At 42.6% G+C, this 15,236-nt stretch overlaps 1 protein-coding gene across 1 annotated transcript in view; it reads right to left on the bottom strand.

Moving 5' to 3' along the window:
- DGKG (diacylglycerol kinase gamma) overlaps positions 1-15,236 on the bottom strand; it is a 136,643-nt gene that overhangs the window by 72,958 nt on the left and 48,449 nt on the right. The window contains 4 exon segments of the mRNA XM_081954472.1: positions 3,487-3,657; positions 5,217-5,474; positions 7,158-7,220; positions 8,743-8,908. Coding sequence (XP_081810598.1) covers positions 3,487-3,657; positions 5,217-5,474; positions 7,158-7,220; positions 8,743-8,908 — 658 coding nt within the window.

Below are 15,236 nucleotides of genomic sequence, written 5' to 3'. Positions count from 1 at the left end.
GTAAGGGGTTTGGACCCTAACCCTGCAGATATGAGCCATAGCATGCCTCTGCCCCATGTTATGGGAATTTCTGTAAAACTAGATTACTACATTACTACTTAACAAGTCTGCCCACCACGTAGCTGGCATTCTGGAATACCATGGAGGAAATTTGGCGTTACATAGCTATATTTCTACTTTCTGACTGACCAGAGATCAAGAAATTAGTTTTTTGCAATTGTCTTTTACGCATATCTATGTTCCTTAAGAATCAGTAAATTAGTTTTTTGCAATTGTCTTTTACGCATATCTATGTTCCTTAAGAATCAGTATGAATTGTATTCAGTCAATCAGAGTTGTCTCCAGCCCTTCTTTTATGGAAGTTGGCAGCCTGGCAATGATCCCTGAAAATTGGAGGGGTGGTTTTTCCCCCCCTTTTTTAGTTAAAAATAAACCAGGCCAGTTTCCCCCAATATGGTGTTGCTGCACTATATGGGGCTTGAAGTACTATATTCAGCACTGAAGATGCTTAACAGCTGATTAAATATATATTTATGTAAATAGAATACCAAAATCAGTAGATCAAAAATACCCATGAATTTATAACGTGAATGGCAGTGTCCATGTCAATCTTAAAGGCCAATGCATTTCCACAAAGAAGCAGATGGTATATTTGGCTGCAGTATCTATGAAGTTCAGCCAGCTGGTTGGATATTATGTCATCCAATTCCACTCAAATTGAGGAAATGAGTTTTAGGCTGCATAGACTATAATTTTAATCTCTGAGAGTTGCTTTCAAAATTGTAGAATAAGTCTCTGTGTCAAATTTATTGTCATCAATATTCTCCATATATGCGGATTTAATTTCTTATAATCATACACAGTTCATTCTTAAAATATGTAACTGATCTTTTAGAAGAAATTATCTTTAGATTACTTTTTACATTGGCTTCAGCCAAATCCTTCAAGTTTAAGGATTTTTCTTTGGTTTTTTGTACATAGAGTTACATTTAAATAATATATTCTTCATCTTTAATGGAAAAGTTTAACAAATAGCACTAGAGGGCAGCCTTTTACAATTTTCAGGAAAGTTAATAAAACAACACACTATTTCTCAATGTATGTAGTTTATATTTCGCAAAAAGTAACATGCAGATAACAAATTTCATTTTAAAGCTATTTTTCTCCTTTCTCTGCTACATATCTGACAATTCAGTTCATAAAATCAATGATATGTAACAACGGAACCAAGAAGGCCAATAGAGATGAATAATTTTGTCCTAGAATACGAACAGTATAAAAAGAAAGCAACATTTGTTCAACATCACTTCAAATAGGAAAAGTAATATCCTTGCTTATCACCACCACACAGAGGCCGGTCCAAGAACTAGAAATGTTCCATCCAATCTAAAGGGCATGTTCAACATCACATTTTGATTCCTGCTGTGAGGACTGAAGAGATTGTATTGAACCATTCAATTTGAAATGTTACACCTAGATAGATTATAGATGATTCTGGGAGAATGATATTGGATTTTTTCCCCAGTGATATCTCATAATTAATCTGTTCTCTGCTGTATTAATAGAGATTGGCTTATAAACTAGCAGTTTTAAATGGCAAATGACTCAGAGTTTAGCTTCCTTTAGCACAAAGGAAGAAGGAGATGAAAAAAAGGTTATAAACAGGCAACCACTCCTGCATGCTAAATAGCTTCCCTATTATGTCCACCTAGGACTTCCAACTCCATTTGTATCTGGAAAGTCGTTTCTTCAATGAAAGGATTCACATAACACCATGCGTTATGCATACAACCGCCCACTAGTAGCCATACTCCAAAATAAGGCTGGAAGTCAGGTGAGGAAAAACAGAAAGCAAAACAAAACTGAGAGTTATACTAACATGTGGAGAAAGGATAGGTGTAAAGAAAAAAGAAGCAGGTTTGTTTATACATTACAAAAAGGGTTAAAATTCATCAGGTGAGCTGCCCTTCCAAATCAAGGTCTAGGTTTATTTTTTAAGCAGTTAATTTAAAAGGTATTAGGTCTTCAGCAATACTTGTGGGAACATAGTGGCTCACAAGATTAGGGTCCTGGGCTGATGATCGGCATGCTTGCATTCGAGACCTGGTTGTTGCTGCAGGATGGGGCGTCCCAGTAGTTAGAAAGCGGGCGGCTGTGAGTAGATAAATGCATACCATGTCAATACCCAACGAGGATGTGAAAAGAGCTCCCAACTGGGCCTCCCCTGGGCAATGGTGATGGCACCATTGAATCCTTTCAATCTGGAAGCACTTCAGTACTCCCAACACAGCTGTAGTAGTAGCAATTTTTATAGCTATTTGAACCCATATGTTCTACCATTCCACTCCTCAACACACAGCTACTTATTTGAGAAAACACTCTTACCCTCTAGGATAAGGAAGCTGGTAAGTTCTAACTGAGGAATTTGAAATTACATCACTGAACTGGTATTTCATCAGAGCTGATGACTGATACATGAATTGCTCACCTGCAGCTTTTAAAGTACATGTAGTGTATCCTCTTAACTTCTTTCCTTTCTATTAAAGTATCAGCTAGAGAAGAAAACAGTGACTTCCCCATCCCAGCTGCTCTTACCACATAGTAAAAAGGCTATCACAAACACCTTTTGATTAATCACAGTAGAAGCCGCTTATCAGGAAGGACACAGGGAACATTTCAGATTAGTAACACCACACCCAAACATGTTAAACAAATTAAAAGAGTACCTATGCCCCATTTCATTTTTTTGTGGTGGCCTATGAGCTGTTATTTTTGAAAGCCAGGAGGAATAGATGTGATAGCAGGAGAAGGAACTGTTGAAACTTGAGCATTTCATACTGAAAAATATTTGAAAATCACTCACAAAATTTTTGCTCCCTGAAAATTCTCCCCCCAAGAGGAAAAAGTCATAGAAATATGAGCTATGGGTTAATATAACAAGGCTTCCATCAGTGAATATTAAGCAAATGTTGTTTAATCAATATTGAGTCCATAATGAGCTACTTGAGGTAGACCATAACTCTTTCCAGCTCTGATCACTCATCACTGACCATATTGGAGCTGATGATATAGTCCGACAATGCACCTGGGGATCTATAGGTTCCTATTCCCGTTTAACTGGAAAGGAATGAATGAACAATTTGTTGTCCATTCAAATAGTGACATCACTGTTGCCCAGGGGAGTGTCCAGTTGGGGGCTCTTTTCATGTCCCCATTAATGAATCCACCAAAATGGTACCTATTTATCTACTCAGTTTGGAAGCTTTCGAACTGTCAAGTCGGTAGGAGTTGCAGCTTCATTCATGACTCACACCCATAGGAATCTCAACATTTACCCCCTTATAAACCTCGAAGCTTTTATGGTTTCCTCTAAAACCACAACCCTCCCATATTCCTTCCACCCCTGCCACCTGTGACCAAGCACCCATAGTTTTGCACATGGTGCTGAAGGACTACAGATGTTCTTCCTGTCACCCAAGCACTTACACTCCAGCTTATCCTCAGCCCGTCCCCTTTCCAGCAGTGACAGGTAGCAGACAATGTCCTTCAGGTAGACTACCTGAGCCAAAGGGGCTGGTGGGTGTGGACTGGCTGTTTTTAGGGAGATGTTACTCTTTCGGAGATTGAAAGGAAGTTTCTTGTCCAAGGCTTTGGAACCTAAAAGGAAGAGAAAAAGGTTCATGTTATTTAAGAAGAGAATGTTTGTATTGTTTTGTAAACTGACATTCTTTAGATTATAATTCAAGGCTGTTAGGTGAAATTGATTTAGAGCTATAATGTGGATCTTAGATCAAAATTAACTTTTGTGGGCTAAGGGGCTGCAACAGACTCTGCACAGCAAATCAAGAATTTAGGTATTTGGTATGTATTTCATTACACAATTACATTGTGCTAACAGGTGTTTTTAAAAATCCAAACATAAAACTCCAGTGAAGAAGAAGCATGGTAGCCAACGGGGAAATAAGGCTGAGAAGAACTGTAAGCCCTTGGAGTGAATGTGGTGAGAGGGAGGGAAGAGAAGCAGCAGATGAAAGAGAATGAGGAAAACAGAATAGGAAGAAGGATGTTTGCATGGAAGTGGAGGGGAAAGGAAATTATTCTCTTGTGTGAATTAATATTTTGTTACAGTATGCAATTTTGTGGATTACAGCTGATTAATATATTTATTAAATTGTATCCTGTACCTGAAAAGAAAGAAGTGACTTGGAAGAAATAAGTGTGGATGAAGAAATTAGTACACCAATAAATTCTAATCTTGCTTATTTACCCTTTACTCCCTGGCATAAACTAACACTCTGGAAAGAAAACATTGGATCACCCAGTCCCAGCTGCTCTTTACCACGTAGTAAAATATTTGAATGACATCAACTCAGAAGGAAGCAACTCTTACACCACCCTTCTCACAAACATAAAAAAAAAAAACACATCAAAAACTGCTGAATTCAGAATGCTTGGAATAAAAGTGCAGAGCTCAAGCAGCAGATAACATAACCCCAGTAAGATTACTGTAGACTTTGATTTGCAACATTTGTTTAGCAATCGTTCAAAGTTATAATGGCACTGAAAAATGACTTATGACTGGTCCTTGCATTTATGACTACTGTAGCATCCCCGTTGTCATGTGATGAAAAGTTGGCAACCAGGATGCATTTACGACAGTTGCCGTGTCCTGGGATCATATGATTGCCATTTGTAGCCTTCCCAGCCAACGTCCAACAAGCAAAGTCAATGGGAGAATCCAGATTCGCTTAATGTCTGCATGATTCATTTAACAACTGTAGTGATTTACTTAACAACCATGGCAAAAAGATCATAAAATCAGGTATAACTCACTTAATTACTGTCTTGCTTAGCAATGGAAATTCTGGAAATTCCAAAATGTGGTTTTAAATTGGGTGAAAATTCCTTCAAAATGATTGATCCACATAGCAGATAAATGCCTTTGAATCAGGGAGCACACTGGAAGTAATGGATTGGCCAATGCTGCAAATTTCTTTTGAAATCATTTTCTCAGTCTAATGTAGATATTTTTGCTTCTTGAACCCTCACACAGGCCAAAAAATGCATCACCTCAGCTCACCTTCCAATTCAGGCTTCTTTACCAGATATGTATCCCATGCTAGGATTTTGACCTGTGAAATGAATTTTTATGGCTATATATGGGTGAGGCTGGAAAATATATAGGAATGCCTCCATAAAAGAAAGGCAGATCTCACCTGGAGATTGTGGGGTGAGCAGAGAACCTGAGGATATTTTGGAGGACCCTGAGGAGTTGTGAGCAGAAGGGTTACCAGCAGTGGATTTTTGTGATGATGATCTGGACCAGCTAGGTGAGGCATTCCCAAGGACTTTGATGTTGGATGTTGGAACAGGACTGAGAGATGCTGATTGTGGCTCTGCTAGATTTGTCTGGGGGCGTTTGGATTCAGGTGTATGCCTTCCCATGGCACTTAGAAGCGTTTTCCCATTGATCCCTATAATTTAAAATAGAGTGATAAATTAGCCTTGATTTATGAATCATGAAATGAATCATAATAAAACATGATGTTTTCTATTAATTTTTTTCAAGATGGAGGGTTCCTTTCCATGTTAGACTATTATTTCCAAACCTATCATCTCAGCCAGAATGGCTCAGAACACTACCTCTGTGCTGCCCTTCTTGATGGTTGTATACATTCCCTTGGTGCCCCATATATAACTGGACCTTATTTTATGGAAGAGATTTTCACAGAGATAGGATTCCCTTGTAAATCCTGAGACGTGAATAACTTAATTAGGACTTTATAATATGTGATCCCTTGAAACTCTGTTTTGCAGTTTATAGGGTTGCTGTGATTTCTTTCAGTTTTCAGGGTCTAAGCATGAAAATAATAATGTATACTTTAAAATAGATTTAACATAATTCACAAGACAAAGAAAACTCTACAACCCCCACCCCACCCCAATAAACCATGACTGTCTGTGGTTAAGGAATCAGGCTGGAATACCAGGAGACTGTGGATTCTAGTCCTGCATAAGAGCCCCTGAGTGACCTTGTGTCAGTCACTCTCTCTTTGCTCCTCATCTCACAGGATTGTTGTTGTTGTTGTTGTGGGGAAAATAGGAGGAGGAAGGTGTGTTGGATATGTCTGCTGCCTTGAATTATTTGTAAAAATAATAATGGCAGGATATAAATGAAATAATTAAAAAGGTTGGGCAGTTCCAGTCATCTAAGAGAAGCCTGCCAGTAATGATGTGGCAAAAATATTTCTTAATCCTGATATGATTAAGTTATTTATTTAATACTTCATATACAGTAGATATCACATGAAAAACCCTTCACAGATGTTGATATGATAAATTATTCACTTTGTCAGAGGAACATGAAAACACAAAATTGAGGATCTTTTATTTATTTTTCTGAGGAACTTATACTTTTCTGACGAATTTACTAACTTATTTTTTTGAGGAAGTGACTTTTTCTGGACTGTACTTGGTGAACTTGCCATTTTCTGTACTGTACTTGCATAAGCTCTTCTTGGTCTGCTAGTCTTTCCTACCTACCATATTGCCCACCAGACTCTCCTACCATTTCCCACTGGCATGTCAATTTTAATCTAGTAATTTAGTAGAGAAGTAAATGGCACATTATTTCGCTATAAGAAGGTGGCATGGAAACAGCTCAAATTCATTTTCATAAAGCTCATATCACTAATAATACAATCAATCCTGATTGCAACTTAGATTACATATATATTTAAAAATATTAAACCCTTGATTCCTAGGTTTCATCTGATTATCTTCTGCATCTAACTAGAATGGTAGAGGAGATACCAAAAAATCAGAAACACAGCTCTGAAAAAAAGGATATATCACCACATAGCAACTGTTTCCTGGCAAGGGATAAGGATTAGAAAAGCCAGACCACTCTGACATAACGGGAGATCTCTTGGCACCCAAGGATTGTTTGGTTAACATGTTTACTTAGTTGCTGTTGTATATTTCTGTACAGGATTCCAGGGACTGGGTAGTCCCTAGCTTTGTGTTTGTTTTTACAGCATAAAGTGACAACAAAGTATTGGAACTAATGTTGAATAGAACTCAGCCTGTTGGTGCCCATAAAGCTCCTTATTAAACGTGAAAGATTGTGCAGCTCGTAAAGCATTTATATGAGATACCTGTAACAGGAGCACAAGCAACTTCTGTCTGGATGGATATCCCTGTATCAAGAGTCTTGGATTCTGAATACATAAAAGAAACATAAGAACATACACAATATGCTTTAGCAATGGACACCTGCCATCAACTGATCAATATTCATTGCAAATTTGCAATAGCAATTGCATATTTTATTCCACAAAAGACTAATACATATTTAGGCAGAATCCAGAGTTGCAGCTACATGCTATTTTGCTTTAGCCTTAAAACCATTGCTGTAGAAACAATTTCAGCCCAATCAACTGTGGGGAAGCACAACACAGCGCATTATGAGACAGAGCAGAAAACTTGCTGCTTTCTCCTTAGCTGGGTACAGCAGCTGACCATGTGGAGAGACCTTTTGCCTAGTCTGGCTTGGCCCCATCATGGGAATAGCAGTAGGAGCGTTTGGGGAAGGGGAAGACGGGGATGGGTGCACGATATTTGTCAGGGCAAAGGAGCTCACATGTGGCAGCTACTCCTGTTCACAATTCCTGATAGAACTGAGATTCTACGTGCAGAGGGATGCGGGGCGGGGGGAAAAAATGAATAGTTGGCTGTTTTTGTTTTGATTTCCTTGCCCTCTTCCTGTCAATCTTCTCAGCTTGGTTCAGAGCTTCCTCAAGCTTTCTTGTTTTTCCCCTATCCAGAAAGTAGCTTACTATGTCATAGATGCTTTTCCTGAGCACAGCAGCACCACCAGTCTTACTTGCTAAGGTGTAGTAAAAGAAATGCTGAGACAGCCATTTTAAGACCAACATCAACGCCACTGTGCCGTTGAGCCACAATGGTTGTTTAAAAGAATTTAAGAGCAGTCACGAGTGGTCATTTGCATTCAGGTCCATTTATCCTTCTCCTCCCCTTTCAGTAGACCAGTGAAGCCCTCCTTCCCAACAGGCCGACACTATTAAAAGCACATCTCCTTTTGTGTTGCCACAAACTACCTTCCACACCCCATATATTTTAAAGGCAGATTTAGTTGATAAAAAAGCATTATTTAGAGAAACATGTGGAATGAATGACTAGCTACACACAAGAATACATACACACACACCTTCCCTTTTATATGAACACTGAAGAGGAGTTAATTAAAACAAAATCAAAGATATGGGTCTCTCAAATCAAGCCCCTGCATCTGAACCTAATATGTGATAAAATGATTATTGAATCATTTGTTCAGTTCACAATTCAAATCACTTTAATTTAACTTGCCATTACCCAGCTGCAGAAAAGATAGACCATGGACACTGAATGTGGATGCTATCTATGAAAAGATGTTTGTGATAAAAAAAAATTAGGGGAGAAACACAGCCCAATGAAGATTAAGGGCCATAAAATGCCCATTTCAAAGGTGGAAATTCAAAGAAACGAAATAGAACATAATTTCCTGGAATGGGCATAACAGGACCCTAAGCAGAAGATGTTAAACAGTGTATCATTAAGTGGCAGACTCCATTTACTCTTTTAGGGAGTCAAACCTGCCCAGAAAGACATCTCAAAATATTCCAGTGTCAGCCATTTCCACACTTGTGAGAACTGAAGCAGCAAATACAAAATATGGCTTACCAAGGTTGCTCAACTGTGAAATACTGGAACTTTGCTGCTGGTTCTCGAGAGAACATTGGCCAACTTTTCTTTTGAAGGACATGAAGAGGTGCTCACAGAGCTCTTCTGGAATATCCACCTCCAGATACGTTCTCATAAAGAGTTGGAACCCCTCATAGTCAATAGGCTAACAGGAAGGAGGGAAGTAAAAGACACAGCTGTTATCTTAAAATTAATTTTTAAATGTTAGACATTTTACCATTACATTTCCTCCCCATTTTAAATTTAAATTCCTCCCCCTCATTCATGATCTTATCTTGGAGGGGGAGCCGGACCTCGCAGGAATAACCGAGACCTGGTTGGGCTCCGAGGGAGGTTTACCCCTCGTTGAATTGTGCCCACCAGGTTATCGAGCATTTCATCAGCCTCGGGCCCAGGGGAGGGGCGGCGGGGTAGCAGTGATTATTCGGGAAGACCTTGAGCCGAGAGAGTTCACCGTGCCACAGACATCCGGGTGTGAGTCCCTTGTTGTGAGATGGGGCCCAGGGAGGCAGTTGGGCCTGCTGATAGTATACCTGGCTCCTCGCTATACATCAGCGGCCCTGCCTGAACTCCTTGAGCTGATCTCATCGGTGGCGATTGAGACCCCCAACCTTATAGTGATGGGGGATTTCAATCTGCCGTCGATGGGAGAAGCGTCTGAGGGGGTTCGGGAGTTCATGGCCTCCATGACAGCCATGGACCTGACCCAGTTAATTCAGGGCCCTACTCACGAGGGAGGCCACACGCTGGACCTTGTTTTTGTCTCAGGCCGGTGGATGAGTGATCAGGGAATAGGGGACTTAGCCATTACTCCCCTGTCATGGTCGGATCACTATCTTCTCCGGCTGGACTTCCCTGGTGCTACCCCACACCGCGAGGAGGCGGAACCGGAAGGTATTAGATGGTTCCGCCCCAAGCGCCTGTTGGAACCAGATAGGTTCCAGACGGAGCTTGGGCCACCTCCTGTGGATTTGACCTGCCCCCGAGTGGAGGACCTGGTAGACGCATGGAATAGTGCGACTACCGGGGCCCTGGACCGGGTGGCGCCTTTGCGGCCTCTCCTGCGGCGACGAACCACCCTGGCTCCCTGGTTTACCGAGGAGCTAAGGGTGATGAAACGCCAAAGGAGACGCCTAGAGAGTCGTTGGAGATCCTCTCGTTCCGAATTTGACCGAGCACAGGCACGAGCCTACTTGAGGACGTACCTTGTGGCATTAAGAGCGGCCAAACGTCAACATTGCGCCGCCCTTATTGCGTCTGCAGATAACCGCCCTGCCGCCTTGTTTCGGGTGACTCGTTCCCTCTTGTTTGAGAGGCCGCGGGAAGCCCCTTTACAGGGTAGAGCAGAGGAGTTTGGGAAATATCTACATGACAAAGTCGCTCAAATCCGGATGGGATGGACCCCCTTCAGTGGTTCAGTAGAGACGCCCGTGGCGAGTCTTGAGGGTCCGCTTTGGGAGGAGTTTGATTCGGTTGCCATCGAGGATTTGGACAGGTTGCGTGGACGTCTGCGACCCACCACATGTTTATTGGACCCGTGTCCCTCCTGGCTTGTACTGGCATCCTGGGAGGTTACACGTGACTGGCTCCTGGTCCTAGTGAACACTTCGTTGGGTGAGGGGTCTCTACCAGCCGCCTTGAAAGAGGCGATGGTGAGACCCCTGCTCAAGAAGTCTTCCCTGGACCCGACGGACCTAGTCAATTACCGTCCAGTCTCCAACCTTCCTTTTTTAGCGAAGGTTGTAGAGAGTGTGGTGGCACAGCAGTTCCCACGCCACCTGGAGGAAAATGATTATCTAGACCCGCGCCAGTCCGGCTTCCGACCCGGGCACAGCACGGAGACGGCCTTGGTCGCATTGGTGGATGATCTCTGGCGGGCCAGAGATAGGGGTTGTTCCTCTATCCTGGTCCTATTAGACCTCTCGGCGGCTTTCGATACCATCGACCATGGTATCCTGTTGCACCGGCTGGAGGGGTTGGGAGTCAGGGGCACCGTGTTACGGTGGTTTGGCTCCTACCTCACTGACCGGACGCAACGTGTGTTGGCAGGGGAGCAGAGATCGACCCGGAGGCCTCTCACATGTGGAGTGCCACAGGGTTCGGTACTCTCGCCTCTCCTGTTCAACACATACATGAAACCGCTGGGAGAGATCATCCGTGGTTTTGGGGTGGGATATCATCTGTATGCTGATGACACTCAGCTATACATCTCCACCCCAAACCACCCCAATGAGGCCATCGAAGTGATGTCCCGGTGTTTGGAGGCCGTACGGATCTGGATGGATGGCAACCGACTGAAACTCAACCCTTCCAAGACGGAGTGGCTGTGGCTTCCGGCGCCCCGGTTCAACCAGGTGTTTCCATCTCTGGCCATTGGGGGCGTGCAACTAGCCCCTATGGAACAGGTGCGCAATTTGGGCGTCCTCCTGGATGCCCGGCTGTCCATGGATGACCATGTAACAGCCGTGGCAAGGGGGGCGTTCTATCAGGTTCGCCTGATGCGCCAATTGCGCCCCTTATTGGACCGGGATGCCCTACGCACAGTCACCCATGCGCTGGTGACGTCTCGCCTGGACTACTGCAATGCTCTCTACATGGGGCTTCCTTTGAGATGCACTCGGAGACTACAGTTGGTCCAGAACGCGGCCGCGCGGGTGATCATGGGGAGGACTAGATTCTCCCCTGTAACACCTCTCCTGCGCGAGCTGCACTGGCTTCCTGTGGTCTTCCGAGTGCGTTTCAAGGTCTTGATTATGATCTTTAAAGCGCTCCATGGCACAGGGCCTAGTTACATGCAGGATCGCATCCTGCCCCACACATCCCTACGACCAATCCGCTCTCACAGAGAGGGACTTCTCCGGGTGCCGACCGCCAAACAGTGTCGGGGGGCGACACCCAGGAGCAGAGCCTTCTCTGTGATGGGCCCAGCCCTGTGGAATGACCTCCCCCGGGACATCAGGATTACTTCCGATCTCCGCTCCTTCCGTGTACAACTGAAAACCCACCTCTTCCAACTATCTGGCCTGGCTCAACCGTAATTTTCTCGTACTCCTCCTGACTGTCTGTTTTTTAACATTTTGAATTTGGATTGTACATGGGGTTTTGTAATTAGGGTATTTTAATGGTTTTTAATTGTCTATGTATTGTATCTGTTAACCTCCTCCGAACATGTGTGTCTTTGTACTTATGTATGTCATGGATTTATGTAAATGTTATATGTTTTTTACTCCATTGTACGCCGCCCCGAGTCCTTTTCGGAAAGGGAGCGGCTAATAAATTTAAATTATTATTATTATTATTATTATTAAATTAAGGTTTTCAATTGAGGAGCTAGACGAAGGAAGGGTAGAAGAAGAAAAAAAATCAAGGAAGAAAGAAATAAATACAACTGTTAAGGTAGTAGTTTATACATAACAGGTCAAGAACTTTGTCATTAGACAATGCAGGTGGGTCAAAAAACTGTTGGGGAAAGTATCTGGAATAAAGCATGGGATTACATCTGATCAATGCAATCTTTAATCTCTCGGATTTGAGGATTAACATGGACAAAGGTTCTCCTTGTTATTTGAAAAGCCATGTAGACACTATTGCCTTATGAATCAGTTGATATTTAAAATATGCTGTACGTACACACACACACACACACACACACACACACACACACACACACACACTGGAGACCAGTTGGTGGTGTTCTTTCAGCACTGAGTTTCACAGGCCTGAAGAAAGGTTTATTCCAAGAAAGAAAGAAAAAATGCATTTAAAATTTAAGAGAATAACTTTATGCACAGAAGGTTGAGGTCTATCTGGTGTTTTTTGTGGCAAGCCCATGCATCGTGAAATCCATCTACAGTTATTCATTAGAGCTGCATCTTACCTGTATACTGATATGCCACCTCTTTCCCATGTGCTATAATACATGTAATTAACATTATATTTCAGGAATACAAACTATATTTAAGTATGCCACAAGGAAGCACAGTAATACATTTCTTACGTGCACATTGAAATCAGGGTTACATGCATATATGCAGAACAACAGTAGCAGTGGGGAAGGTAGAACCTCAAAAAGCAACACAACTAAAGTTCTTTGAGCATCACCACAAAAGGCAAAGCAGCATAAGTTTTTGGAAGTAATTCTGACAAATGTATTGAAATCTTCATGGTGACATTGGTGGAATGGGCTTGGCTGAAGAAGTATTTGATCTTAGTCCAAGAGGACACAAACACACATATTTCAGATGTGGCTTTCAGATGTACTCAGTTCTGTTCATTGTCCTGCTTGCCATCTGGAAACAAGGACATCTTGCCCACATTTAATTCTTGGAACTCTTGAGAGCTTTTACCTATGCTGAGCTCTAAGGTAGCTGATGGAAGACAGGGCACTCCTGTTAATAGGAAACTCACAATTTTCATAGTGACTTTATAATAAAAGTTGCTTTAAAAACAAGTAGGGCAGTCATAAGTGAGGAAGCAGAAGAGATCAAAGGTAACAGAGCTGCCAAAAATCTGCTCTTGCCAGCTCTTAGTTTTACATTCTGTGAATTATTACTGGTAGCAGTAATTCATAATTCTGCCACAAACCTATTACATTCCCTGCAATGTTTAATCTAAATGATTAACAACAGTTAACAAGCATTGCTGTCACTACTCTATTCAATTGTCCAAATAACTGGACTGATATACTGTATGCTATGATATCCTGTAACACTGGAAAAAAATTCCACTGACTCTTTATCTTTCTTGTCAATTAACTTGTTCCCAAAAAGTTTTCAAATACAACAACCCAAAATTCTTTTTCATTATTTGTGGCTTGGGTGAATGGGGAACAAGTCAGACCCAATGCTCTGTAATAACGCTTGGAGCATCTTTATCAGTCATGAGTTTTCCCACGACAATATATTCCATTCTCTTTCAAATAAACATTTTCCTGATTTTTCTTTCTGCAGTATTTTATGGCTACAATAGGTTCATTCTAATTGGGCTGTTTCAAATTTTAAGGATTATATTTTTTTTTCCTCCCTAAGGATTTATTGCTCTCCAGGATAAGCAATTTTGTTTCATTTTTTTTCGGTTTAATAATGTGCAGATTTCAATTTCTTATAAATATAATTACATAATTTGAGGAAATCTTAGTTTATGCCAAAGCAACCATACAAAGCAACAAATACGGTAGCACAACACATGAGAGCCTGAGTTGGAAAACAAGTCTTACTTGGTTCAAAGTGTCTTGCTTCTGAGGGCATGAATAAAGGGCAAAGAAAGACAAAGCAAAGTTGAGTGAAGACACATTGAAAAGTAGCTACTCCATTGGACAAAGACAATTCATGTATCCAGGAAGAATTAGACTGCAGTTCTTGCCCAAGTGCTCCACCGTAATAATAATAATAATAATAATTTTATTTGATTAGCCGCAACCCTCTCCCGAAGGACTCGGGGCGGCGTACAATCAAGCAGATAAAAAATACACATAAGACAAACATATATACAAAAACAGAGACATATACATATGTGCATGGAGGAGGATGGACTTAAGTGAAAGACAGTTAAAAAACACAATTTAAAATCCCCTAATAAAATTACCAAATTAAAAAACCCATCAGGAGCGTTACTAAGTTATGGTCGAGCCAGGCCAGCTATTTGGAAAAGGTGGGTCTTGAGCTTGACACGGAAGGAGCGGAGGTCAGTAGTAGTCCTAATATCCGGGGGGAGGTCATTCCACAGGGCTGGGCCCGCCACAGAGAAGGCTCTGCTCCTAGGCGCCGCCCCATGGCACTGTCTGGTAGACGGCACCTGGAGAAGTCCCTCTCTGTGCGAGCGGATGGGTCGTAGGGATGTATGGGGCAGAATACGATCCCGCAGGTAACTAGGTCCTGAGCCATGGAGCGCTTTAAAGATCGTAATCAAAACCTTGAAACGCACTCGATAGACCACAGGGAGCCAGTGCAGCTCGCGCAGGAGAGGTGTCACATGGGAGTACTTGGTACTCCCCATAATCACCCGCGCGGCCGCATTCTGGACCAACTGCAGTCTCCGAGTGCATTTCAAGGGGAGCCCCATGTAGAGAGCGTTACAGTAGTCCAGGCAAGACGTCACCAGCGCATGGGTGACTGTGCGTAAGGCGTCCCGGTCCAATAGGGGGCGCAATTGGCGCACCAGGCGAACCTGGTGGAACGCCCCCCTGGCCACGGCTGTCACATGTTCATCCATGGACAGCCTGGCATCCAGGAGGACGCCCAAATTGCGCGCCCGCTCCACGGGGGCAAGTTGAATGCCCCCAATGGCCAGAGATGGAATTATCTGGTTGAACCGGGGGGCCGGAACCCACAGCCACTCCGTCTTGGAAGGGTTGAGCCTGAGTCGGTTGTCATCCATCCAGACCCGTACGGCTTCCACACACCGGGACATCACTTCGATGGCCTCGTTGGGGTGGTTCGGGGTGGAAATGTACAGCTGAGTATCATCAGCGTACA

This window comes from Natrix helvetica (assembly GCF_964273705.1).
Source record: "Natrix helvetica genome assembly, chromosome: 5".
Lineage (NCBI taxonomy): Eukaryota > Metazoa > Chordata > Lepidosauria > Squamata > Natricidae > Natrix > Natrix helvetica.
The sequence above is the reverse complement of the archived record's forward strand: the minus strand, read 5'-3'. Positions and strand labels throughout refer to the sequence as shown.